The following is a 27615-nucleotide window of genomic DNA, read 5'->3' as shown; positions in this document are numbered from 1 at the left end:
CAAAATATATTTTATATTTAAGATTCTTCAAATAGCCACCCTTTGCCTTGATGATGGCTTTGCACACTCTTGGCATTCTCTCAACCAGCTTCACCTGGAATGCTTTTCCAACAGTCTTGAAGGAGTTCCCACATATGCTGAGCACTTGTTGGCTGCTTTTCCTTCACTCTGCGGTCCGACTCATCCCAAACCATCTCAATATGGTTGAGGTCGGGGGGATTGTGGAGGCCAGGTCATCTGATGCAGCACTCCATCACTCTCCTTCTTGGTAAAATAGCCCTTACACAGCCTGGAGGTGTGTTGGGTCATTGTCCTGTTGAAAAACAAATGATAGTCCCACTAAACCCAAACCAGATGGGATGGCGTATCAATATAGAATGCTGTTGTAGACATGCTGGTTAAGTGTATAAATCACAGACCGTGTCACCAGCAAAGCACCCCCACACCATAACACCACCTCCTACATGCTTTACGGTGCAAAATACACATGCGGAGATCATCCGTTCACCCACACCGTGTCTCACAAAGACACGGCGGTTGGAACCAAAAATCTCCATTTTGGACTCCAGACCAAAGGACACATTTCCACCGGTCTCATGTACATTGCTCGTGTTTCTTGGCCCAACAAGTCTCTTCTTATTATTGGTGTCCTTTAGTAGTGGTTTCTTTGCAGCAATTCGACTATGAAGGCCTGATTCACGCAGTCTCCTCTGATCAGTTGATGTTGTGATGTGTCTGTTACTTTAACTCTTAAGCAAAAATGTACGCACTCACTTAACTGTAAGTCGCTCTGGATAAGAGCGTCTGCTAAATGACTAAAATGTAAATGTAAATTTGGGCTGCAATTTCTGAGGCTGGTAACTCTAATGAACTTAACCTCTGCAGCAGAGGTAACTCTGGGTCTTCTATTCCTGTGGCGGTCCTCATGAAAGCCATTTCATCATAGCGCTTTATGTTTTTTGCGACTGCACTTGAAGAAACTTTCAAAGTTCTTGAAATGTTCCGTATTGATTGACCTTCATGTCTTAAAGTAATGATGGACTGTCGTTTCTCTTTGCTTATTTGAGCTGATCTTGCCATAATATGGACTTGGTCTTTTACCAAATAGGGCTATCTTCTGTATACCCCCCTACCTTGTCACAGTGTTAGTACAGCCATAAAAAACTATCTTTCTCGCTTTCTTTCTCTCGCTCAGTTGCAGTCCAGCTCTAACCCAGAGCCACAGTTTGAGCAGATGATGACCAAGCCTCCACCAGATGCCGCGGGAGAGAAGCCCAAGGAGCTTCCTCTTGACAAGGGTTTGGAGGGGTCTGAGGAGGGCGCTGTGGCCCCCGCCGGGAGCAGCAAGCCAGGTAGCCCTGGAGCAACATCCTCCTCCTCTACCCTCTGTCCTGCCCCAGAGCAGAAGAGGGGGCCCGACGTGACCTCACAGGGTGTCCAGACGTCTGCACACACCTTCAGCGGCGGGGCCAAGCCTGAGGACAAAGAAGATAAGGAGCCAGTCCAAGAGTAAGTGCCATGGCCACGCATCTACTCCCATTGTTTCTATTTGAGTTGGTGTTTTCAAATGGGCCTCTTTGAGGATAAGCACAAATAACGGAGTGTGGCTTTAAACGACAACTGACCAGCGAAAATGTATCATCCTGGAACTCAAGGGATTGCTCACGTTGAGGGAATCATTGATTTTGTCTTGAGTTAACTATGTGTTAATGTGTTATTTTTCCCCGCTCCGCAGTCAAATCATGAAGTCGACTCTCAATCCTAATGCCCATGAGTTCAAACCCAGGGTGTTCAATACTCAGGTTAGTTGTCTGACTGCCCCAGTAACATCATACCTATTCTCTTCCTGCTTTTTGACATCGCCACTTGAGACAGACATTCCTTTTGAAGCTGTAGTGACTTTTATAGAGTTTCCCTGTTGTGGTCCCTGTCGTGTGTGTGTGTGCCTGTGTGTTTTTGTGCCTGTGTGTGTGTGCGCGTGTGGCCTGCAGCCCAAGCCGGCCACCACTCCGACCCCCCCGCGGCCCCAGGGCCAGCCCAGCCCCTCCATCGTGGTGCAGCAGCCCCAACAAGTCTACAGCCAGACGGTCTGCTTCCCCCAGATGTACCCTCTGACCCCCGTCAGCCCTGGAGTTCAGGTGAGACGCACGAACACACTTTCCATCCCACCTGCATGCCCCCGCAACTCTGGCAGTTCAGAAGAAGAATAAGTGTGGAAGCTCAAACTTCCCCTTGAATTATAATTGGTTAATGATTGGCATGCAGACTTGCTAAGCAGCAAGGAAGATGTATGATTGTTCAAACATATTTAGTTGGCCTCTTTTCCCCTCATATCTCTCACTGTTGACCTCTCCTCTCTCAGCTTGCATCACCCCTGCATCAACCCCTGCATCTTTATCTCTATTTCTCTCCTTGTTGTGGTACAGGAAGGAATGTATCATGCAACAGGAAGGAATGGTGGGTTATTTGTGTGGCCCAGCTGTCCTTGGATATGCAGTTGTGGCATGCACATTAGAGGCCCTCTGCTCCCACTTTGGCCTGTCTGGTCACTGTTTCACCATTCCCCGCTTTGACCTGTCTGGTCACCATTCCACAGCCATAAAGTCACTGTGTGTGGAGTCATGTGGAGAAGCCTACTGCTTGTTTATATTGGTTTGTGACATTTCCTGAGACTTTAGGTGGGGTTGAGCTTGAATGAATGTTTTCTCTGAATAGGCCTATCTGTCTTTATTTATTTTTTTACTTCTGTGTAGCCTTGAAGATAAGTGTTTTGTTATAGGCTAGTTGTAGAACTCAGAGTGAATGCAGTTTGTGAGACAAGTTAATCTGTTGTGAAAGATGTGATGGTCAGTTCTCTGGACTTTGCTGTTTCCAAAAATGATTTATTGTTATAAAATATATTTCTGTCTTGAAGTTGCTATAAGAAATGGTTGGTGATCCAACATCGGAAACTTGAGTTCAGAGAAACATTTCTGGTTAAAGAAACAAACTAGCAACTAAATTTTTTTTTTTTTTTTTCCTTCTCCTTTTCCTCTCTCTCCATTAGAAAAGCATTATCTGGAAGGTTTGTGCATTTCTTAAGCTATCTACTTGATCCTTACCTTTTTTCCCAAAGCCGTATGAGATGTTTTGCTTGCTTGAAAATGTCCCATCAGATGTTGGTTTGCCAATGTCTTATTGCAATTGGCTACAGTTGTTGTCATCAAGAACAGGCCTTAACCTCATCCTTGTTTTAACAGCTTTCTTAACTTACTTAAGTGACATTTACTCTTTCTCCCAGACCTAGTATAATATGACTAGTATTATGTCATTCTTGCTCACAGTTTACAAACACTAAAGCAGTGCAAAGCAATTCTCACGTATTTATTTGATAAGCCTACATGTTTGCAGATAGATGTAGAATAAGAACTGCATGGTTCAATAGTCATCCAGTCTATTGATGGACAGCTGCACTGTCCTAAGGCACGTGGCCTAAGATAAGAGACCAGCCAACCGTTCTTCTCACTCCAAGTCCACAAGGCATGCTGTGAACAAGGAGTGTGGGTGGATGAGAAGGGAGTCAAAGTTGAAAGGGTGTGGGGGGGGGAGAATCAATGTAAGCTTATATATCAGTTAGTTCAACTTGTTCTTCTTCTGATCTCCTCCTGCAGTCTCCAGCCATGTACCACGTCCAGATGCCTCATATGACGGTGAGCCAGTCCAAGCCCTACAGACCAGGTAAAGGTGAGAATGCTCACTGGCAACGCTGTCTGTCCCTTGTCGTCCCGTCTTCATTAATAGCACAGTACAGCATCAGCCTGCATTTTGGTATTAGTCAGACACACAAATGCGTAGGGAGTCAAAGCTTTCTGGCAAACACATATTCAAAAGGGAAGAAGACCACGTGTGCAGGTAAAATGTTTTGTCATAGCACTTGGTCTGCATGGGGTCGTAGCGGTGCTTGATAGTGCTGTCTAGTCTGCTGGGGAGCTAACCAGCTGCTCTGATTTAACAGTGCTGCTGTGCTTTTGGAAAGCATGTCATAGGGTGAATTCAGTACTGTAGACTAATATTGAATTTAAGAAGGCTGTGCCCCCCCTGCACATATCTCTTTCCTGTAATTCTGGACATTGTGTTCTGAATGGTTGTTGTGTGCCACTGGCTGCTGCAGTAGCCAACATGCCCCAGCAGAGGTCAGACCAGCACCACCCCCAGGGCACGCCCACCATGATGCACCCGGCCCAAGCCGCAGGGCCGCCCATTGTGGCCCAAAGCCCCGCCTACTCAGCCCAGTACTTCACCTGCAGCCCACAGCAGTTTACCAGCCAGCAACTGATGCAGCAGATGCCCCACTACCAGTCACAGGTAACAATCTGCCAAAATAACAACTCGACTCACTTTTATGGACCGTGGAAAGACGTATCACAAAAGATTGGCATGTATGCCTTTGAATAGGACACACCCACACACATGCACAAGTAATGTGTGTCCCCCCCCCCCCACCCACCCCCGTCAGGCCCAGCATGTGTTCAGCCCGGTGATGCAGGGTCAGGCCAGGATGATGGCCCCTCCCAACCACGGCCAGCTGGTCTCCTCCTCCACCACCCAGTATGGCGAGCAGACTCACACCATGTATGGTAAGAGACGCCCCCCCCTCCCTTCTGTGTGTGTGTCACTCTTTTGTCCATTGTCCCACTATCTGGTTGTGTTTGTGTGTACCTAATGTTGGCACCCAGAACCAAATCAGCTACTTCATTTTGGTTCTGGGACCGGAAGTAGAGAGATTTGTAATAGCGTTGCATAGCCACTCTAATTCAATGTAAAAAGCATATATATATATATATATATATATATATATTACGTTAGATAACTTTGTTGTGGTAAAGCAAACACTCGTAAAACAAAAGTCATGGATGTCTCCGTTGTCTGTCTCTTCTGGTCCGTTGCCAATAACTCAGTCTTTGTTTTGGGGTTCCAGTGTCACAAGGTCCCATGCCGCAGCAGTACCAGCACCCCAACACCACCCTGCACCCCCACTCTCAGCCCTCGGCCACCCCCACAGGCCAGACCCAGCAGGGTGGGCAGCACGGGGGAAACCACCCGGCCCCCAGCCCCGTCCAACAGCACCAACAGCACCAGGCTGCCGCCGCAGCCGCCCAGGCCCTGCACATGGGCAACCAGCCCCAGCAGCAGATGTACCAGGCCCTGGCCCCCACCCCGCCCTCCATGACCCCGGGGCCCAACCCCCAGTCCCCCCAGGGCAGCTTCCCCTCGGCCCAGCAGGCCGTCTACCTCCACCCCCAGCAGATGCAGCACGGCTACAACCCGTCCCACATGGCCCACATGCAGCAGGTGAGCTCCACCTTCAGAAGCCCTTCCCTTCACTCTGAGTACATACCATATGAGCAGGTTAGTGGTCCCAGGAACAAAAACACAAAACCCTTTTATGGAGTCAGTAACAGTTGTATGTATCTCTTTCTACTAATGTTCTCGCTCTCTCTCTCTCTCCCCCTTAGGCCCATATGCAGTCTGGGATGGTGCCCTCCCACCCTGGCCACCCTCAGATGATGCTGATGGCCACCCAGCAGCCAGGCGGCCCCCAGCCCCAACTCCCCCAGAACGCCCTCAACCCCATCCCGGTGTCCTCCACTACGCACTTCTCTTACTTGGCACACCCCCAAGGTACGTCTCTACGTCACCCCATCCCTATATGTCTCAGGGGCAGGACTCCTCCAATCACCTGACGGATGTCTCTCTACTGCTTGTTCAACTAAACACACTTCCACGTATTAATTTGGGGCAAACGTGTTTGTTCATCAGGTCAATGTTTGATCCAGTTTTCCCCAGCCTTATCGTTAATGATACATTTAGCAGAAAACGGAAACTACTGTAATAAGTGCTATGATAAATGCAACTATGTATTCTAACCCCGAATGGCCAATTTCACTGATTTTCCTCCGTTCTGTGTCCCTCCAGTGCAACAGCACCATCAGTAGCAGCTGTAGAGGGTGCTACTGAGAACAAGAGTCTCGACACAGAGAGAAGCCGCCACACAGCTCTCTCGTCATGCTACTAAACATGTGCTTTCCTCTCCCAGTCATAATGTTCAACAGGTTGTTGCATTGGAGAGGTTTTATTGAGAGTTCTATTATTAACAGAAAGGATCCCTCGCTCTTCCCCCACACACACCTTTAAGACACCTGCAGAGGGTCACTAATGAAACTTGATTCAGCTTGCCAATTAAGAATTGAGAGAAAGAGAAATACATTACTGGAACCTTCATTTTATCTGTACCTTGATATGAAAATTCTTCCAACTTAGACAGTATTAATGTTACTGTTTAAATGCTGCTGCTGCTATTGCTGCATTCAAGACTTCAGAACAGGTTCTAACCAAACTAAAATCTTCCTGTAATTAATAACCAGTTTGGTCTAAAGGACGGAAACATTATTATGAATTATGATGGCTAAAGTGATCCCACTTCTCACCTGACCATTATGTAACTTTTAAGTGAAAAATAACTTTTACTTTGTAGATAATATAAATAGGGGAAAAAAATAAAAACTTTTAAAAAACCGGATAGCTGTATTGGCAGTCTTTTTGTGTGTTTATTTAGCTTTCTCTGTATAATCAAGTGTTTATTTTTTAATGGCATTCATTGATTGTCTAAAAATTAAGTATAGGTTTGTCAGTGACCGTGACAGATCCGAATTACAATAATTTAATTTGCAGTAAATATGCATTGTAGTTAAATTGGTCCAAAGTCAGTTGCAAATGGCCAAGCAAGGTTCACACACAAGAACGGCATCGGCAAGAACCTTTGACCTTCTGGTCCCGATCCTGTTGATTTTAGAGGGTGGTGTAGTGATTTAAAATGTAAATGATTTGACCATCCAGATATCATCTGCAAGATTAGAACCTGTGACCTTCTGATCCCTAGCACACTGCACCAGCATAGATGAGGCTGCTCAGTCAGTAAGTCATTTAGAATGTCAACAGATTAGAAAAGTGGTTAGTTAAGTATGATGGAAAACAAAAGCTGCATTGGGTGGCAAACCCTGCGTTTAACGCCCTCCAACCTACCACCCTAAAGGCCTTGATTTGACGCTCACCTGTAAACTCCACCCCCTGACCTGTCACTAAGCTCTGCCCACTGTGCTTTTATTCAACAAATCAATTTATCCCTGAGTACCTCTGGAGGTGGTCAGGACGATCCGATCACAATGAGTCTATACCGTTCTTAAAATGTCGGCAGAATGTGGATGAGATCAGGATGCATGTTAGCATCAGGTATAAACGAGGCTCATGTTTCACACATGTCCCTTAGGTTGTTCTTGGTTCACCCCATTTCTATTAAAACCCCTAGCCCCCTCTGTTCACAGATCTGAAAGGACTAGATGGGTGAAAGCATTATAGGGCTATGTGCAGGAGCCATACCATGCTGTTTATACCTATATCTAATCATTTCAGAGCACACATTTAGACTTGTCAAAGTCATATTTGCAGATAAACATGAAACCATGAGGGAAGTGTGGAGCTTTTTCATAGTCACCAAAAAATGATGTGTTGCAGGTACCTTTTGGTTAGCTTTATTTTACAAAAGTCAAATATACAGTTGAGATTATTTAGAATGCATATAACTGAGGGAAATGTAACAATTAATCAAAGATGGACAGATGGAAATCTTTGGTTTAATTAGCTTGGAGAATGGAATGTTTACAGTGCTAATACATAAGAGAATCAACAGTATTGAGAAGACATATACATTAATCAGTTGAACTTGAACAATGTCAGAAGGCTTGACTGACAGGGCAAAATAAATGCATGTAAGCAAATGTTGTAATACAAAGACCTGAGGTACATTGGGGCCATTTGGAGTATAAAACTAACCTGATATGTGCAGACAGGAGGTGAAGAGTGAGCAACACCAGTCTGCAGTAATGGAATGCACTCTCTAAGCTTGCCAGAACTCTTGGTGTTATGTGTGTTTTCCCAATATGATTGAGTGCAAAGACAATGTACAGGTTAAGCTATAATATAAAGCGTTCAATGTGCCATAGGCTAAAGCATTGGAAATATCTCAGTTATTGCACTAAGTTCTAACACATCACGCCCTGAGGTTCAAAGGGATAAAGCAACAGCAGCTTTCAGGCAAGGCACAGTCTTTCTGGCTACAGGTCAGAGGGGGACTGATAAGTCAATGATACCGTTGCTTTCCTTTTTGCATTTGCAGAACAGATGTGGGATTGGGGTTCGGGATTAGTTTCAATTTAAGCACAGGAGACCAACCATACTTGGCTGCAATTGTCTAACCTTTTTTCCAACCTAAACATTTGACAAAGTCAGTTTCAATATTGGAAGATACCTGATTAAAAACCATTGTAAAATTCCTTGATAGATTTTTAGCTGGGTTATGCAATGAAAAGACAAATCTCCTTTCATAGCAAGTGGATTTCCTGATCATTTAAAAGGAAATCAACCTGCCTTTGTGCATTTCGTAAAAACAGGAAGCCCTTCTATGATAAGAAATAAACATAATTATAAATACTGCAGGACTTCTAGAGGATAAGCTGTACGACTCGATGATGACTAAGGTTTCACTGCTAAGTTAGTGTTAGGCAAGGGGAAGAAGATGTACGTACAGAAAAGTGACGGGTACTGGTATGTTAAAGAATCATTTTCACAACATGTTTAATTAATAAACAAAATTGTACACCAGAAAGGTTGCTTACATAAAATGTGGTGTTAAGGGGCCATGCACACAAGGGTTCTTAGTAATAGCATGGGAGTGCAGTCTTCTCCTCACGTTTTCTTTGGTGACGTTTGTCTCTTTCAAGAGGTCAATGAATAAGAAGCCATAGAAGACACATTCAAATGTAGCATTTGGAAACATTTAACTAGCAAAAAACAAATGCCTTCAGAATGGACCAGGAAGATCCAGCTTTGTCCTTGAGTCGTAGAGATGGAGAGAACAATGTTAAGATGAAAGAAGTTAATGCTAATAGGAAACGAAACTGCTAATATTTTGCCTCATACACATTCAAGTTGTACAATGATGTACAATACCGGTACAATGCTTGCGATAGAACAGAGTTTTGCACACAGACAAACTATCACGAACATTCTGTGAAATGTGTTGTACTTGAGTTGTACAACCTGAGTGTGCACGGGCCTGAGCGTCGAGGCTGTGGAGGGGAACAGGGACTCTAGACTAGGGTGTGTCCCCTCCCAACCCCTTTCTTTACGGGGTTAACTCCCTTGTTCAGCCCCGTCTCGCCAACAGTGAGACTGAACCAAACCTACGTGGAAGGCTCCTCAGTTTTTGGGGTTTCTTTTTCAACACCTTTGATATTCCTACAAAAATAGTCTGCGAATTAAAATACACAACGTTTTAAAAAGTACACTGTGTACAGAATGTGTGCATTTCAAATACAGAAATACACTGGGTATCTACAACATTAGAATAGGGGAGGGGAGGGAGTGTTGTCTAACGCTTCAAGGCCCTTAAACAGACCCCTATTGAAGAGGGAGGGAGAGGCAGTGAGGGTGCCCCCCTCCCCTGCCTTAGGGAAGACCTTCCACACCAGCGCCACTCACTCCCATCTAGCAACATCCCTTATAACGACTACATCCGCTTCATAAAATGAGAATAATCATAACAATATTAAACAGTTTCCCAAAAATACATTCATAATGGACACTCGGGTCCGAACTCTGTCACCCACCCCACGAGACAGACCTCAACTCGGGCATACACGTTCACTCATGAGTCCATCCGGCGCTCGCTTGGAGTGACCTCTGGGCTGGCTGTGAAAGGGAGTCGGCCGGTCAGAGGAACATGTACTGGTTGTCGATGGCCCGCTTGCGGCCCCTGTCTGGCTCCAGTTCATAGTCGGAGTCCCGCTGAGTAAAGGGTGGGTGGGGGTTGGGGTGACGCAGTAGGGGTCTGCGGCCCACTGACTCGCTCTGACGCAGGGAACCCGAGGTGGGGAGGTCTGGGAGGGGTGTGGTGTGTAAATGAGGGTGTCCGGGCTGGGGCAGGGGGCCCAGAGAGGGGCCTGCTGAGGGGAGCAGGCTGGGGCAGGTGGCTGGGTTGGAGCGGGCCAGGCTGGGCTCGGAGCTCCAGCAGTGCGGGGAGAAGGGAACCAGAACAGCCACTGAAATATGACCTGAGGGAGAGGACACAATGACATAACAATATTTATGCTGACATAAAGGGTTTGACTTGTAACATCCTGTTTGTGCAGATTCCCATATACTGTATATCCAAGTAGCTGTATATGGCTAATCTATAATAAAATAGTATTTTTATTGTGTGAAATGTTTTTAAATATATTTATGTAAAGTTGTGTTAGCAGTAGCCCTAAGTTCAAAAGTATTGGTGGGTGCATGTGTGTTTGTGTCCAGTGGAGGTCAGGGGTCAGTGACGAGGGCTCACCTTGGGAGTTGGCCACCACGAAGCTGGACAGGGTGACGTCGCAGGCGGCGCCACACTCCAGGGGTATGGGGTAGAGGCGAAAGTGACTGAGCATGTCCATGACGGAGGGGAAACGCAGGTGCTGCACCCTACACTGGCCCCACTCTGTTAGAGACAGACGCAGGTGCTGCAGAGAGAGAGAGAGAAACTCTTATTTCAGATCACTACATGGACATAAACAACAATGACGCTTTTATTCAGACATCTTCATAGCGAATATGATATCAAACACTAAGATTGGTATTCTTCTAGAACCTTGGCCTTGCTCTGGTAGTTGAAGGTGAGGACGTAGTCTCCGCGGCGAGTCTCACTCTGTCTCACCAGGAAGACTCCGTGGCCCTCCAGGCCCGAGCTCTGGACCAGGTGGGCCGCTTTGACCCGCGAGATGTGCCCGTGGAACCAGGGGTACGAACACAGGAAGTGGTCAGTCTTATGGTACACCTGCTCCGAGAGGGCAAAGGTCGCAGATCCTAGTGTGGGGACGACGACAGAATGTAATGTAATAACATGGTCATTTAGCAGACACTTTGATCCACAAATAGCTCAACTTTTGGGGGGTACACACACCGGATAGTTGCAGTGAAATGTGTTGTTTAACAGGGTCAGCCATAGTAGTATGGTGCCCCTGGAGCAAATTTGGGTTGAGTGCCTTGCTCAAGGGCAAATCGACAGAATACCTAATACCTTGTCGACTCGGGTATTCGAACCACCAACCTTTCGGTTACTGGCCCAACCCCTAGGCTACCTGTCGCCCTGCCAGTATGTTCGGAAGATATACATGCCGCCCATGCAGGAATCAAACCCACAACTCCTCAAACCGATACAAGCACCACGCTCTAAGTCTAAGCGACTGGGTCAACCACTACAGCATAATTTCAAACATCAAGATACAATTGAATCCTGAGATATTAATTGTTACACACTTCCAGGTTGGGGTCCGCCCCTTCCTATCCCTGACACCCACCCTGACTCCCTGACTCGGAGCTCCCTCTCCGGTTGGCCACCGCAGCATTGTCCACAGGGTAGGTTAGGAGCTCCAAATCCACGCTGCCAGACCTGTGTAATAAACAATGCCTTCAGTTAGCAGCAGCCAATCCAGACTGGGCTAAAACGTTAGCCCATCCTCCTCAACATGACGCTGCCATTAACTGCATGAGGCTGAAATAAGTACCTCTGACTGCTTTAAACGATGCTGCATTGTTAATTCTTTTTTTTCTCACACCAAATACAAACATACAAATACAAACAGCAATTTACAGATGCACACAAACAAAGACTACATCTCCTCTGCCCTGACCCGCATGCTCGCACCCCCATCCCTAGTGCTTTCATTATTGTTTGCCACATGGCCTTAAACTGTACCAATTTATTTTTCTCGGTCGCCCATGCTATTTCAATATTTTCAGAATAAATCATTAGATTTTTCCATTGTGTTAATGATGGCGGACTGTTGATTTCCAAGTTTTTAGTATATGTTTTTTCAAGATGAGTGATCGTCTAGCCCATTAGGTGGTATACGTTTTCACTGTATACTGAACAAAAATATACATGCAATATGTAAAACGTTGGTCCCATGTGTCATGAGCTGAAATAAAAGATCCCAGAAATGTTTCACACTAACGAAAAGCTTATTTCTCTCAAATGTTGTGCACAATTGTGTTTACATCCGTGTTAGTGAGCAATTCTCCTTTGCCAAGATAATCCATCTACCTGACAGGTGTGGTATATCAATAAGCTGATTAAACAGCATGATCATTACACCTTGTGCTGGGGACAGTAAAAGGCCACTCTAAAATGTGCAGTTTTGTCACACATGCCACAGATGTCTCAAGTTTCAAGGTATGCAATTGGCATGCTGACTGCAGGAATGTCCACCAGAGCTGTTGCCTGAGAATGTCATGTTAATTTATCTACCATAAGCCGCCTCCGTCGTTTTAGATACCAACTGAGCTACACGGGATGAACACAATTGCATTTTATTGATGGCAATTTGAATGTACAAAAATACAGTGATGAGATCCTGAGGCCCATTGTGAGGCCCATGTTTTTAAAGGTATCTGTGACCAACAGATGCATATCTGTATTCCCAGTCATGTGAAATCCATAGATTAGGGCTAATGAATTTATTTAAATTGACTGATTTCCTCATATGAACTGCAACTCAGTAAAATCAATGAAATTGTTGAATGTTGCGTTTATATTTTGGTTCAGTAATACTTCTGACAGCCAACTTTCTAGCTCCGCCCATAACTTTGGGACTTTATACCATTCCCATGTATTCTTATTTATCAGGATGCCTACACCTCTGCTGTTACTACAGTAGGTGGCAGCATAGGCCTCTTCAACCCAGCTCCTCTTTAAATATTCAATTTCTCATTTTTTAAAATGTAACTCTTGCAAGAAAACCACATCTGCTGACAATCTCTAAGTGTTCGAGAACCATATGCCCCCCCCCCCCCTCCATCATGGAGCCCGTGCACATTCCATGTGAAGTTGGATTTTGTTGGTCTTTACTTGTATAGAATCAAAGTTTACCTTTCTATAGTATAGATACATAGTTATTGTATACATTACATATATAGAGTAAGTGGGCTGAGCAGACATTTAACAAAAAAAAACACAAAGCTTAAAAACTATAAGGGATTTTAAGCTCCAACTCCTCTCCTAATGTACCAAACAAATAAAATGTGGGATTATATCATTGTACATACATTGGAGAAAGACTGCCACTTAAGTAATGTGGTCAGTTTGTATTACCTTAGAAATTAAATGAAAGTACAGTGGCTGGTAGGGATCTGCTTGGGGAGAGTGGGTCCACAGAGAGACTGAAATGGGATGAGTGGAGGCCCCACGAACACTTTAGAGAAGTGTCAGATACCCACCCAGTCACCCCATCCCAATCCCAATCCCCCGGATAAAGCCCCTCCCCATTCTCCTCAATACCCACCATTGAATCTTAGTTATATATATTAATAATAAGGATTCAACATCCCTTCCTAATCTGTCAAGAACTCTTACTCATTTTACAGTGTGTTTACAAGTCACAAAAAAAGAAATAATTACATTGTAGTATAATAAAAGTCCTTCCTTCTCTCTCTCTCGCTCTCCCAAACCAAATCCAACCCTCTCCACCACACCCCCTTTACCCCACCCAAGCCAAGCTTATCACCACCTCCCATCCTTGCCCTCTCTTACCCACCCAGGCTAAGTTTATCCCAACGTCCCGTCTTTCCCCCCCTCCCTTCTTCTCAGACACATTTACACCCCTCTGTACATCTACTTACTCATCCATTCTCCTTCATTCACACACAACATATACCCTATGCCGCCGCAAACCCATTCTCTCCCGCACTTCTAGACATAGTCATATGCACCCTAGGTGAGAAAGAAAGAGAGAAAGAGAAAGAAAGAAAGAGAAAGAGAGAAAGAAATAAAAAATAAAGAGGAAGCAGGAGAGAGGGATTGGGGCCATTGAGTCTACAGGAAGCAGCAGGATGGAGGCACACAAAAGCGTCGGGGCTCGGTCAGGAAGCATGTCTCGTTACAGTAAATCTTGAAAACGCTAAATGTTATTGTACATGATACCTCCACTCCACCCCCAATATCACACACACACCACACACTGTCTGTCTGTGAAAGAGAGAGTGAGAGAGCGAGAGAGAGATGGAGTTTTTCCTCCTCATACATATTCACAGGTCCTCCACCCAGAAGGAGAAATACAAAGCCTCTATATATTTCTCTAAGACACACACACACACACACATACTAAAAATAGATGCACACATGCGCAAACTCATGAATGTGCACACTCATACAATCTTGAGTACAATCTTGTGTACTGTGACTAACTGCCTGATTTCGAACAGCATGATAACATACATGTTGAAAGCGCGGCCATGCCATGGAAGAGAGCACGATCCTATCATCCAAAATAGGAAATGACAGCAGTATCAGTGTCAATAGCTCACCATTCCCTGCACACTTCAGCCATTTTATAGGGTGTCCATTTTGATGACAAAAGTGGTATCATACTATGTGTCAGTACTGCATGAGAGAAATGCATGAGACTGAAATAAGTATTGTACCTCTGACACAGTCATTAGCATTTGTCAGCAATTCCGACAGCTAGCTAGCTAGCTTGTTATAGTCTAGCAAATACAGCACTGCCTTCTCAGATAGAAGTTTAACGTTTGGCGCCCCAACGAAAGAGGGACCAACCGTTAGCAAGAAGAGGATCATTTTGACTTACATTTGAACTGTGTGTATGTGTGGTGTGTGGTGTGTGCGTGTGTGTGTTGAAGGCCTTGGGTCATAGGGGCTGCAGAGCTGAAGCAGTGCTGGCCTGAAAACCAGAGTCTGAGGAGGGTAAGCGAGACAGAGAATTCCAGACATCTGCAGAAATGAGAAAGGTCCTAAGATTCCCCCACTGGGACTCAGACCTCCCCCACGCTTCCTCTTTCACAGCACTGTGCCTGACACATAGCTACCCACACACAGAAACAAGCTGACATGCATCCATTCACACACACACACACAGAAACACGCGAGCGCACACACACACGCCACAGAACACGTGGAATAAAGCTAGACGATGAAAAGACAGATGGGGAGGGAGAGTAGCAGGTTAAATAGTGTCCTGGTAACATTACAGTGTGGCCGTGTCCCTCACCTGTTGTTGATACATTCTTTAATTTCGGTGGTCCAGGAGCTGACTTGCTGGTTATCTTCCGTCTCAAATACGAGACTACCTGGATAGTGATTAACCTAGAGGAGACACACGCACAGAAATATGTGACAAACACACCCTCAAGAACAGGAATGGGAAGAAAAAGACAAGTTTGGCAGAGGGTGCCTGTGTGTGTACACTTTTGAGTGATGTTTCATGTGGAAGCTCACTGCTCAATGGGCACTAAAAATGCATGAGTGCTTTTGGACAGAAAAAGCAGACTCCTTGGCTGAATGTGTGCATGGACCATGTGGAGAAGGGACACGACACAAGGCAGGAAGATGGATCAGCATCACTAGCAGGGGAGTCTCTCCTCCTCACCTTTAAAACAAACGTGTTCATGTTGTCGGGCATCTCCAGGCGGTTGCAGCGGCGGATCTCCAGGATGTCTGCGCAACGGGCTGTCAGCTTGGGACTGCAGTCCTGGAAGACGGACACACACACACAGAGAGAGAGACAGACTGTCAGGGAAGAAGCAGACATTGATACAGCATGTCATGCCCTAGACCCCTCAAAACACTCTGTTCCAGTAATGCACCACATCGACCAACTCCCTTTAAAACACCACGTGTCATACTGGTGTGTTTGTGCCACATTAAGAGACGTTTCAAGCTAGAGTTTGCTTCTGCGTTACATCCATCGTTGTTCGTCAGGACCATTTTAGTGAGTGTTTGTGGTGAGGAGGGTTAGTTTGTGTTGGTTTGGAGAGTAGAAATATTAGGTTGCATTCATTTGATCTATCGCTGTTTTGATGTTTTCATTTCGCTCTACAGCTCTCCCTGACAAGAGATCCAGAACTGGATGGAGAGGGGTTCCAGATGGTGGAGGAACTGGTGGGAAACGCACATCCACTGGGACATGCAGGCTGGGTGTGTGTGCCTCTCTTTCTCCGATTCAGAGAGTGTGTCTAAAGTATGTGAGCCTGTGTGTATGAGTCTTTGCTCTTGAAAATCCAACTTGGCTCTTACCCTGGAGCATCCCTCAGTGGAGCTATCTGGGCTGAGCACCAGGCCAGGCCTAGTTCAGAGTGGAGAGACCCAGAGAGTGGGCTGGAGGAAGGCTGCTGCTCACGGAACACACACTCACACTCTCCAGCCCAGCTCGGAGGAGAGTTCACCATTTTCCAAATTGAATCTCCTCGCTTTTTTTCCAGGACAAATGGGCGGAGGGAAAGAAAGCAGAAGGTGCTCATTGTGTGCTGATGATAGCTAGGCTGTTGTGTGAGCTGTTCCACGTGCTGGCTGCCGGGATGGATGGAGTGCATGTGAAATCAACCCCGGTCACCTCGTTATGAGGAATCCTTATGCTATGTGAAGGCCGGTGTACCTTGGAAAGAGTGGGTGGGTGGAAACAATATGTACTGGATTTGCATATGGTGTAGTCAGAACAGCATAACCTAAAATGTATATCTCCTCACTCTACAGCCAATTACTAAGCCTAGATCTCCATTGCTTTTGTAGACAATCCCTAAAACGACATTGACATGAAGCACGAGAGTCTCACTCTCTCTGCTCCTATACAATAAATCCTAGAAATGTACAAGGGGATCAAACAGCAGTAGTGCACTACATATGGAATAGTGTGCCATTTGGAATAATCACAGACAGGTTGGACACATCAAAAGGAGATTCCTTTCCCCCTCGTTTCCTTTCCTCATGAGTCTTATTATAAATGAATAAAACGGAGCCATTGTTCATCCAAACAGCTTTAGGGAGAAATTAAAAGTATTTGACTCATTGAAGGGATCTGAGAAGAAATTACTAACTGGCTCTCTGAGGAACCATCTCACTGACTGAGTGTGTACAAAAAAGAAGCAGACAAATGTGCACGCACGCACACACACACACACACACACACACACACACACCCTTTCTTTCTTCCAACTCCATCAACCTACCTTCCACACACACTCAAGTCCAAAAAGTTTTCAAATAAACATTTGTCTAATTATAAAAACCAGTCCTGTGGGCATGTGAGCTGTCTCATCCACCATGCTGAGTCTGAGGGAGGATAAGGGTCATACATACCAAATGCTGAACACACACACACGTTTAAATGCAGGCAAACACACACACCAGCCATCATAAATTTGGCTAACACAAATATCCATGAGACAGCACATCGCCGAGGCTTTGTACCGACACTCAAACAAATGTACCTGAGGTTCAGTGCACACTCCATAGCTTTGTCAAGTGTCAACAATCCAGGTAACCATTAAGCCCAAACTGCCAGTTTACATACACTTCATTACATTTTAGTCATTTAGCAGACGCTCTTATCCAGAGCGACTTACAGTTAGCGCATACATTATTTTATCGAACCCACAACCCTGGCGTTGCAAACGCCATGCTCTACCAACTGAGCTACATCCCCTGCCGGCCATTCCCTCCCCTACCCTGGACGACGCTGGGCCAATTGTGCGCCGCCCCATGGGTCTCCCGGTCACGGCCGGCTACAACAGAGCCTGGATTCGAACCAGGATCTCTAGTGGCACAGCTAGCACTGCGATGCAGTGCCTTAGACCACTGCGCCACTCGGGAGTTCATGAACAAAAGTATGTGGACACCTGCTTGTCGAACATCTCATTCCAAAATCATGGGCATTAATATGGAGTAGGTCCCCACTTTGCTGCTATAACAGCCTCCACTCTTCTGGGAAGGCTTTCCACTAGATGTTGGAACATTGCTGCGGGGACTTGCTTCCATTCAGCCACAAGAGGTCGGGCACTGATGTTGTGCGATTAGGCCTGGCTCGCAGTCGGCGTTCCAATTCATCACAAAGGTGTTCGATGGGGTTGAGGTCAGGGCTCTGTGCAGGCAAGTCAAGTTCTTCAACACCAATCTCGACAAACCATTTCTGTATGGACCTAACTTTGGGTACGGGGGCATTGTCATGCTGAAACAGGAAAGGGCCGTACCCAAACAGTTGCCGCAAAGTTGGAAGCAAAGAATCGTCTATAATGTCATTGTATGCTGTAGTAAGATTTTCCTTCACTGGAACTAAGGGGCCTAGCTCGAACCATGAAAAACAGCCGCAGACCATTATTCCTCCTCCCACCAAACTTTACAGTTGGCACTATGCATTGGGGCAGGTAGCGTTCTCCTGGCATACGCAAAACCCAGGTTCGTCCGTCGGACTGCCAGATGGTGAAGAGTGTTTCATCACTCCAGAGAACGCATTTCCACTGCTCCAGAGTCTAATGGCGGCGAGCTTCACACCACTCCAACTTGGCATTGCGCATGGTGATCTTAGGCTATTGACACTGTCAAACAAGTGGAACAGGTTGGCAAAAAGGGTAGGAGGATCTGACACCCACCATCTCAGATTGTGCTGAAATCGTTTCTGTAGTTAGAAACAGATAAGATTAGCATTCCTGAAACATTTTGTTGAAATATAATTTGATCTCTGAGAAATTAATCTAATTAATTCCACAGGATTCAAATTAAATTCTGTAAATATAGTACTGAACATCCGATTTCGACCATCATTCTTCCTAACAATGAGTAAGACCTGAGGAATCCAATAAAATGTATCAAAAGCCATTCACCCATGGACGCCCCACACCCCATGCCAATCCCACCCCGACAACCAGTACACAGAATCAGTTCAGTATAATGTATGTCTGACAAGTAGCGTGGGGCTGCAGCTTCTTCATCCTTTGTAATGTATTCCCAGTGAATCTTTGTTAGGGCTGTTGCGGTGACCATATTATCACCACACAGACAGACCTGACTCATGACTGCAGTCAAATTCCACGTGACCTTTGAGTCACATAATCTCCTTTTATGCACTCTGGACATGCTTTGGTAGTACCCAACTTGCTAACTACCATCAGGTCCTAATGGCCTGGTGTAAGTCGCTCTGGATAAGAGCGTCTGCTAAATGATGTAAATGTAAATGTACTCAGGGCTCTACTGTCCCTCTAACCACTCTGACATCAATGCAAATGCATTCGAAAATCACATCAAACACTTATCAAAACAGTAGACCTATCATACTTTTAAAACTCACCTCACTGTGATCATCAATTTGAAGAAAAGTTCAACAGCAGGTTGAAACAGTGTAAAACATGGTTGTTGTGGATGTAACACAACGAAACGGACAGTGCTTTCTAAGGTGATGATCAATTAAAAACACCCATAAGCATATTAGTGCTTCTGCATAGGCTTATGAGCCCAAGCTCGAAAAAATAACCTGAATAAAAATGATGATTCTGCCGTTATACAATACATAGCCTACCTCATATTACACGTCAGAAAAACATCAAACAAAACTGATTTAAGATGTCTTTGGTACATAACTGGTCTAGCCTATACTGCAAAATTAAAACAAAATGAGTAATTGCCTTTATTATGGATACAGGATCGACTGGTTACCTCATGCTACGCTCCAAAAAGTATATCCAGAGAACGTATAGCCCTAGGTGATGCTGTTGGTTCATTGATTGCGCAGGGAGTCTTACAGTTAGCCTACAATTTGTGAATTGTATTTGATTTTGAAGAGCCTAGTAATAGGGATTTTTAATTAATTTGATGACACATTACCTTTAGCTATACATAATGTCACCACCGTGCGTTTCCATCTCCTCCTCGCTCTCCTTTATTCCTTTCTCGAGCGTGCAGACGGGCTGTCAACAGTTTAGTGAAATATGTTTTGTTGCGAAAACATGTTACTATCGATGTTCCCGAACAGATGTCATTTGGTTTCCCAAATGAAGCACTGGGTAGCTGCAGGAACAGGGTTGTAGATCACATGGCATACAGAGTTTGGGCGGCATATCACCTGTAGGGCAGCGAGAGCATGCTCCTCAAACAGTGGTTGATGCGTGGAGTGAAATAAGTGTATTTATTTTTCATCTGCTCATATTAAGCACATGCTCAGCTATAAAACCGAAGTAGCCTACAAAACGGACAGGCGGGAAAGCGCGCAGCCTTCATTTGCTATTCGCTTGCATACAGATGGCATGTATTTTTTCCCCCTGCCCCTGTTCCTGCCCATTTGATTATGGGCCATTCTAAATCTAAACAAATTTTACATATTAGTAAATACAAAATGTAATTGAGAATAGTCTGATGGGTGAAAATATGATCACTTGAGAGAACAGCTGTGCAGGCCGAGGAAAGCTTTTTTCGTTACTTTCTCAAATCATCAATAGCCTATAGTCCCACCATGCAGACAATATACAGTATGTTGATTTCTAAGACATTCTAAGGTTGGTATCATTCCCAACTAAAGTTGCCAAATAACTAAATCTAGCCTATAGGACCTGTTTCAAATGATCACTTTTACGCTCACTTCCTATGAGCACTTGCTCCATAATGGGAAAAATATCCATTCTATTTTATTCAGCTAAGTTCAAATATATTATTCTATAAACTCATTTAAAATAAAACAATTACACGGGACTTATAAGCATATCTTGTCAGCTAAATGAACAAGCCTACAGCCTATGGCATGGAGCATAACCAGATAACATATGCCTACAGTAGGCCAACTCATATTCTATTCAACTGAAATACATTTTCTTCATATCATAATGTTTCTTTGACCTGACTAAAATAACTGATTCATTGTGATGGTGTACATTAAATTGGTTTATTAGATTTTTTTACATGTAGATGTTCCAAAAGGCGCACATCAGCAGCTTATGTGTGGAGGCCTGGAGATGCTAAATGTGTTTGTTAGTTAACGGTCAGTTACCGTGAGACCAGCGGTCTTTTACATGACAATAACATGCTGAAAAAATGTCATGACAGTCACAGCCCTAAATCTGGTGATGTTTTTTTTCCCCCAGAGAAATGACCCATTGGAGTCGCTTGTTTTGCCGACTAGAGAGTGAATTGCTTTCATGGAGGACTGGATTGACTTGTGAAGATCACCACACAATTTATTTATTTTCATCATGACCAAAAGCTATTGGTTTTCAACCCAAAGTTGCAAAGAAAATATTGTGATCCATCATTTAATAAACACAAGAGACCAGCAAAATGTATAAAAGGATGTGGCAGTAGCAGGAACAGCGGAATCTAGTGGGCAAAATGTGGTACTTTCACAGTAATTTATGGTAAATAGAGCAATCAACTTCAATGGCTAATTTTCTGAACAGGGGAAAAAAACATCACCAGATTCACAGGGAATACATTAAAAAGGATGAAGAAGCAATCAATCAATCAATCAATTTTATTTTATATAGCCCTTCTTACATCAGCTAATATCTCGAAGTGCTGTACAGAAACCCAGCCTAAAACCCCAAACAGCTAGTAATGCAGGTGTAGAAGCACGGTGGCTAGGAAAAACTCCCTAGAAAGGCGAAAGCCTAGGAAGAAACCTAGAGAGGAACCAGGCTATGAGGGGTGGCCAGTCCTCTTCTGGCTGTGCCGGGTGGAGATTATAACAGAACCATGCCAAGATGTTCAAAAATGTTCATAAGTGACAAGCATGGTCAAATAATAATCAGGAATAAATCTCAGTTGGCTTTTCATAGCCGATCATTAAGAGTTGAAAACAGCAGGTCTGGGACAGGTAGGGGTTCCATAACCGCAGGCAGAACAGTTGAAACTGGAATAGCAGCAAGGCCAGGCGGACTGGGGACAGCAAGGAGTCACCACGGCCGGTAGTCCCGACGTATGGTCCTAGGGCTCAGGTCTCTCAGTTGGCTTTTCATAGCCGATCATTAAAGAGTTGAAAACAGCAGGTCTGGGACAGGTAGGGGTTTCGTAGCCGCAGGCAGAACAGTTGAAACTGGAATAGCAGCAAGGCCAGGCGGACTGGGGACAGCAAGGTGTCATCATGCCCGGTAGTCCTGACGTATGGTCCTAGGGCTCAGGTTCTCAGAGAGAAAGAGAGAACGAGAGAATTAGAGAGAGCATACTTAAATTCACACAGGACACTGGATAAGACAGGAGAAGTACTCCAGGTATAACCAACTAACCCCAGCCCCCCGACACATAAACTACTGCAGCATAAATACTGGAGGCTGAGACAGGAGCGGTCCGGAGACACTGTGGCCCCATCCGAAGAAACCCCGGACAGGGCCAAACAGGAAGGATATAACCCCACCCACTCCGCCAAAGCACAGCCCCCGCACCACTAGAGGGATATCCCCAACCACCAACTTACAATCCTGAGACAAGGCCGAGTATAGCCCACAGAGGTCTCCACCACAGCACAAACCAAGGGGGGCGCCAACCCAGACAGGAAGATCACGTCAGTAACTCAACCCACTCAAGTGACGCACCCCTCCCAGGGACGGCATGAAAGAGCACCAGCAAGCCAGTGACTCAGCCCCTGCAACAGGGTTAGAGGCAGAGAACCCCAGTGGAGAGGGGAACCGGCCCGGCAGAGACAGCAAGGGCTGTTCGTTGCTCCAGCCTTTCCGTTCACCTTCACACTCCTGGGCCAGACTACACTCAATCATATGACCTACTGAAGAGATAAGTCTTCAGTAAAGACTTAAAGGTTGAGACCGAGTCTGCGTCTCTCACATGGGTAGGCAGACTGTTCCATAAAAATGGAGATCTATAGGGAGAAAGCCCTGCCTCCCGCTGTTTGCTTAGAAATTCTAGGGACAATTAGGAGGCCTGCGTCTTGTGACCGTAGCGTACGTATTGGTATGTACGGCAGGACCAACTCGGAAAGATAGGTAGGAGCAAGCCCATGTAATGCTTTATAGGTTAACAGTAAAACCTTGAAATCAGCCCTTGCCTTAACAGGAAGCCAGTGTAGGGAAGCTAGCACTGGAGTAATATGATCAAATTTCTTGGTTCTAGTCAGGATTCTAGCAGCCGTATTTAGCACTAACTGAAGTTTATTTAGTGCTTTATCCGGTAGCCGGAAAATAGAGCATTGCAGTAGTCTAACCTAGAAGTAACAAATGCATGGATTAATTTTTCTGCATCATTTTTGGACAGAAAATTTCTGATTTTTGCAATGTTACGTAGATGGAAAAAAGCTGTCCTTGAAACAGTCTTGATATGTTCGTCAAAAGAGAGATCAGGGTCAATAGTAACACCGAGGTCCTTCACAGTTTTATTTGAGACGACTTTACAACCATCTAGATGAATTGTCAGATTTAACAGAAGATCTCTTTGTTTCTTGGGACCTAGAACAAGCATCTCTGTTTTGTCCGAGTTTAAAAGTAAAAAGTTTTCAGCCATCCACTTCCTTATGTCTGAAACACAGGCTTCTAGCGAGGGCAATTTTGGGGCTTCACCATGTTTCATTGAAATGTACAGCTGTGTGTCATCCGCATAGCAGTGAAAGTTAACATTATGTTTTCGAATAACATCCCCAAGAGGTAAAATATATAGTGAAAACAATAGTGGTCCTAAAACGGAACCTTGAGGAACACCGAAATGTACAGTTGATTTGTCGGAGGACAGACCATTCACAGAGACAAACTGATATCTTTCCGACAGGTAGGATCTAAACCAGGCCAGAACTTGTCCGTGTAGACCAATTTGGGTTTCCAGTCTCTCCAAAAGAATGTGGTGATCGATGGTGTCAAAGGCAGCACTAAGGTCTAGTAGCACGAGGACAGATGCAGAGCCTCGGTCTGACGCCATTAAAAGGTCATTTACCACCTTCACAAGTGCAGTCTCAGTGCTATGATGGGGTCTAAAACCAGACTGAAGCATTTCGTATACATTGTTTGTCTTCAGAAAGGCAGTGAGTTGCTGCGCAACAGCTTTTTCTAAAATTTTTGAGAGGAATGGAAGATTCGATATAGGCAATACTCCAATTCGCAGATCTGTAACAAGGCCTACTTGTCAGACATAGAGAACTGATACTGTATAGTGGGTGTTGGGGTGGGATTGGCGTGGGGTGTGGGGGTGGCATTTTACCATTTTATTGGATTCCTCATGTCTTATGCAAATCAGATGTTGGGTACTAGATTTATTGAATATTATGTTAATCCTATAAATTAAAAGGGCTAATTGGGTGCAATCATTAAGCTTAATTTCTCAGAAATCTAAATTAAATTTCAACAAAACAAAGTTGCAGGAATGCTAATCTTATCTGTTTCTAAATACAGAAACGATTTCAGAACAATCTGAGATGGTGGGTGTCATGGCATGCTGAAATGTCATGGAACGACTCGGTAGAGGGTCAAGCGTAAAGAAAAACTCCAGAGCTCTTCAACCTTTAACGCAAACAGGACAGAACACCAGAGAGGCTTCATGTGACTGATGTATTAAGAGTATGTGACAGGAAGGCTTTGTGAGAGTGATGCCATTAGAAGCATGTGAGCACTTAAACTAATGTCTATGCACAAGGACTACTTTTTACAATTTCCACTGAACAGCATCACTCTGTTACCATGGAATTGCCCTTAGCTGTCTGCTTCGAAATGCCAGACACAATCTCCTTGATTGTATACATGAAGCATCAAAACTGTTTGTCAGTTTCCAAGCTTGTTTAGTAAATATTTGAGTACTTCATAAGGTATGCTCTGAGCCTCTGAAGCCACAAGTGATTAGCAAATAGAACAGGGTGTAGCCTGTAAGAGATGCGACACAAAACAAGAGTTTGATGGGAAGCAGAAATTACTGGGTGACAACAGCACACATGCAGAACGGGGTCTCACGCTACTCAGTCAGCACCCATCCCATCCCAACCACATCTCACATCAGAGATCAGCTGCATACCAAAACAGTCCGGGGTGACTTTTGTTGTTGCTTGAACTGCAGAAAACCACTCAATGACACTGAGAGACAAGTGAATGCACTACAGGGGGGATTTCCAGAGATCTGCTTGTAACAAAGTCGCTCTGGATAAGAGCGTCTGCTAAATGACTAAAATGGAAATGGAAATGTAACACCCTGCGATTCCATTTCACTTCTCACTGGTCACCTTCAATCTTAGTCAGCCTTTCACAACTGTCTTTCAGCTTCAGTCACACACACACACACACACACACACACACACACACACACACACACACACACACAACATTTGATATTGTGGTTGAAGGAAATTGCCAATTCAACCCACAGACGCGTGGCAAAGCAAATACAAATACTCACACGATCACGTTCACAAACCCAAACATGCGTGAGTTAGGCTACATAATAAGCCTAGGCCCATATAGGGATACATCATCTACACATTCACAAACAAACTTAGGCTACAAACAAACAATCCATGCTTTGGTTTAGTTTCCCTGGCAGCGGCTTCAACTTACAAGACAACACAAAAAAGTGTTTGTGTCAGCTGTAGACCTTAACATTCTGCACTTAAAGAGATAGTTCACCCAAATTGCAAAATGACACAGACTGCTTACAGTGTAAGGAAACCAATGTACAACGTATGACAGCAATCCATGCTTTGGTTTAGTTTCCCTGGCAGCGGCTGGCACTGTTTCCAAACGCTAACGTTTTAGCACAAATCTCATTCAAGTCACGGGACCAATATTAGCATTTTTGTGTTCAAATCATCTATAAGTGACTTTGGTGAGCTTCACAATCAATTTGAGATACTTTGATGATTTGGACATGCGCAAAAAATGCTAATATCTGGGATTTGTGCCACAAATGCTAAAACTTTTGCATTTAGAAACAGCGGCAGCAGGGAAACTAAACTAAAGCATGTATTGCTGTCATCATACCTTGTCCGTAGACTAAGATTCTTGTTTGTAAGGAAAACCATTATATAAAATTAATGTAATAGACTGCTTACAGGGTAAGGAAACCAAAATGTAATTTTGTAATTTGGGTGAACTATCCCATTAAACACAAAGACATATTGGTTGTTCAGACCCTCCCGTCCACAACCACACAGTCATACTGAACCAGAGAGGAGACACAGGATGTTTGGGGTCCCCTAGCGCATCCCAGGGTCCCATTCTCAGGCTGTCTCCATGACAACACCCCCCTCACCCAGAATTCCGCTATCCCTAAGAGGGTCAAGATTGCTGTCACTGTCCACCCGGGGCAGGACTCCAAGCCTGCTTTGCTCTAACATTCCGCTGACCCTGGGGTTGTCTTCATCAGGACCGTCTCCAGAGACTTTCCAAATGTTCCCCTCCGCCTCTCCACCATCAGTACACAAACACACACACACATTAAGTTTGCCGACGACATAACAGTCATAGGCCTGATCACTGACAATGATGAGACAGCCTATAGGGAGGAGGTCAGAGACCTGGCCATGTGGTGCCAGGATAACAACCTCTCCCTCAACGTGATCAAGAGAAAGGAGATGATTGTGGACTACAGAAAAAATAAAGGACTGAACACACCCCCATTCTCATCGACGGGGCTGTAGTGGAACAGGTTGAGAGCTTCAAGTTCCTTGGTGTCCACATCACCAACAAACTATCATGGTCAAAACACACCAAGACAGTCGTGAAGAGGGCACGGCAAAGCCTATTCCCCCTCAGGAGACTGAAAAGATTTGGCATGGGGTCCTCAGATCCTCAAACAGTTCTACAGCTGCACCATCGAGAGCATCCTGACTGGTTGCATCACCGCCTGGTACGGCAACTGCTCGGCGTCCGACCGCAAGGCACTACAGAGGGTAGTGTGTACAGCCCAGTACATCACTGGGGCCATGCTTCCTGCCATCCAGGACCTCTATACCAGGCGGTGTCAGAGGAAGGCCCTAAAAATTATCAAAGACTCCAGCCACCCTAGTCATAGACTGTTCTCTCTGCTACCGCACGGCAAGCGGTACCAGAGTGCCAAGTCTAGGTCCAAAAGCCTTCTTAACAGCTTCTACCCCCAAGCCATAAGACTCCTGAACAGCTAATCATGGCTACCCGGACTATTTGCATTGCCCTCCCACCCCACCCCACCCCAACCCCCTCTTTTACGCTGCTGCTACTCTGTTTATTATTTATGCATAGTCACTTTAACTCTACCCACATGTACATATTATCTCAATTACTTCAACTAACCGGTGCCCCCGCACAATGACTCTGTGCCGGTACCCCTGTATATAACCTCCCAACTGTTATTTTATTTTACTGCTGCTCTTTAATTATTCGCTATTTAATTTTTTTTCTTAAACTGCATTGTTGGTTAAGGGCTTGTAAATTAGCATTCCTCTGTAATGTCTACACCTGTTGTATTCGGCGCATGTGGCAAATCAAATTTGATTTGATTTGATTTGACAAACACTATTCAATACAGGGGTATTGGATTTTCATATGCCACATTTATTTGACTTAGATTTCATTTGGTTGACAAACTCATTAGGTTAGGTTATTGAGAATTTGGTAGTTCACGTTTAGAATAGGTCCTTTACCACATCCACTACATGGCCTCCGGTACATTAGGCTATGTGCATTAGGTAATCAGCTTCAGCATGGATGCTTTGCATTCTTCATGGTGAAGCAGGTTTTAAAACAACCCTACAGTGGCATTGAAATCCTCACAAGTGTCACAGGAAAGAGAGAGCACTGTTCTCTGTTCTGTGCAGCCTCTAAATGAAC

The 27615-nt window shown here is 44.9% G+C and overlaps 2 protein-coding genes across 4 annotated transcripts in view; one reads left to right on the top strand and one right to left on the bottom strand.

The window, feature by feature from the left end:
* Positions 1-6559, top strand: part of LOC121587495 (ataxin-2-like) — a 41886-nt gene extending 35327 nt beyond the window's left edge. Inside the window, exons 15-23 of the mRNA XM_045226779.1 lie at positions 1196-1509; positions 1736-1802; positions 1992-2138; positions 3651-3723; positions 4151-4344; positions 4496-4616; positions 4958-5331; positions 5496-5661; positions 5956-6559. Of these exons, the coding sequence (XP_045082714.1) occupies positions 1196-1509; positions 1736-1802; positions 1992-2138; positions 3651-3723; positions 4151-4344; positions 4496-4616; positions 4958-5331; positions 5496-5661; positions 5956-5975 (1476 nt within the window). The 3' untranslated portion in view covers positions 5976-6559. The remainder of the gene's footprint in view (positions 1-1195; positions 1510-1735; positions 1803-1991; positions 2139-3650; positions 3724-4150; positions 4345-4495; positions 4617-4957; positions 5332-5495; positions 5662-5955) is intronic.
* A 993-nt stretch (positions 6560-7552) lies between these two features.
* The window catches only part of LOC121587496 (SH2B adapter protein 3), an 84197-nt gene continuing 64134 nt past the window's right edge, over positions 7553-27615 (bottom strand). For all 3 annotated transcript variants that reach the window (XM_041904477.2, XM_041904478.2, XM_041904479.2), the window contains 6 exons: positions 15504-15605; positions 15126-15220; positions 11421-11512; positions 10712-10926; positions 10418-10583; positions 7553-10148 (listed from right to left, as the gene is read on the bottom strand). In XM_041904477.2, the coding sequence (XP_041760411.1) occupies positions 9808-10148; positions 10418-10583; positions 10712-10926; positions 11421-11512; positions 15126-15220; positions 15504-15605 (1011 nt within the window). In that variant the 3' untranslated portion in view covers positions 7553-9807. The remainder of the gene's footprint in view (positions 10149-10417; positions 10584-10711; positions 10927-11420; positions 11513-15125; positions 15221-15503; positions 15606-27615) is intronic.

The sequence above is a fragment of the Coregonus clupeaformis genome, chromosome 18 (assembly GCF_020615455.1).
Source record: "Coregonus clupeaformis isolate EN_2021a chromosome 18, ASM2061545v1, whole genome shotgun sequence".
NCBI lineage: Eukaryota > Metazoa > Chordata > Actinopteri > Salmoniformes > Salmonidae > Coregonus > Coregonus clupeaformis.
The sequence above is the reverse complement of the archived record's forward strand: the minus strand, read 5'-3'. Positions and strand labels throughout refer to the sequence as shown.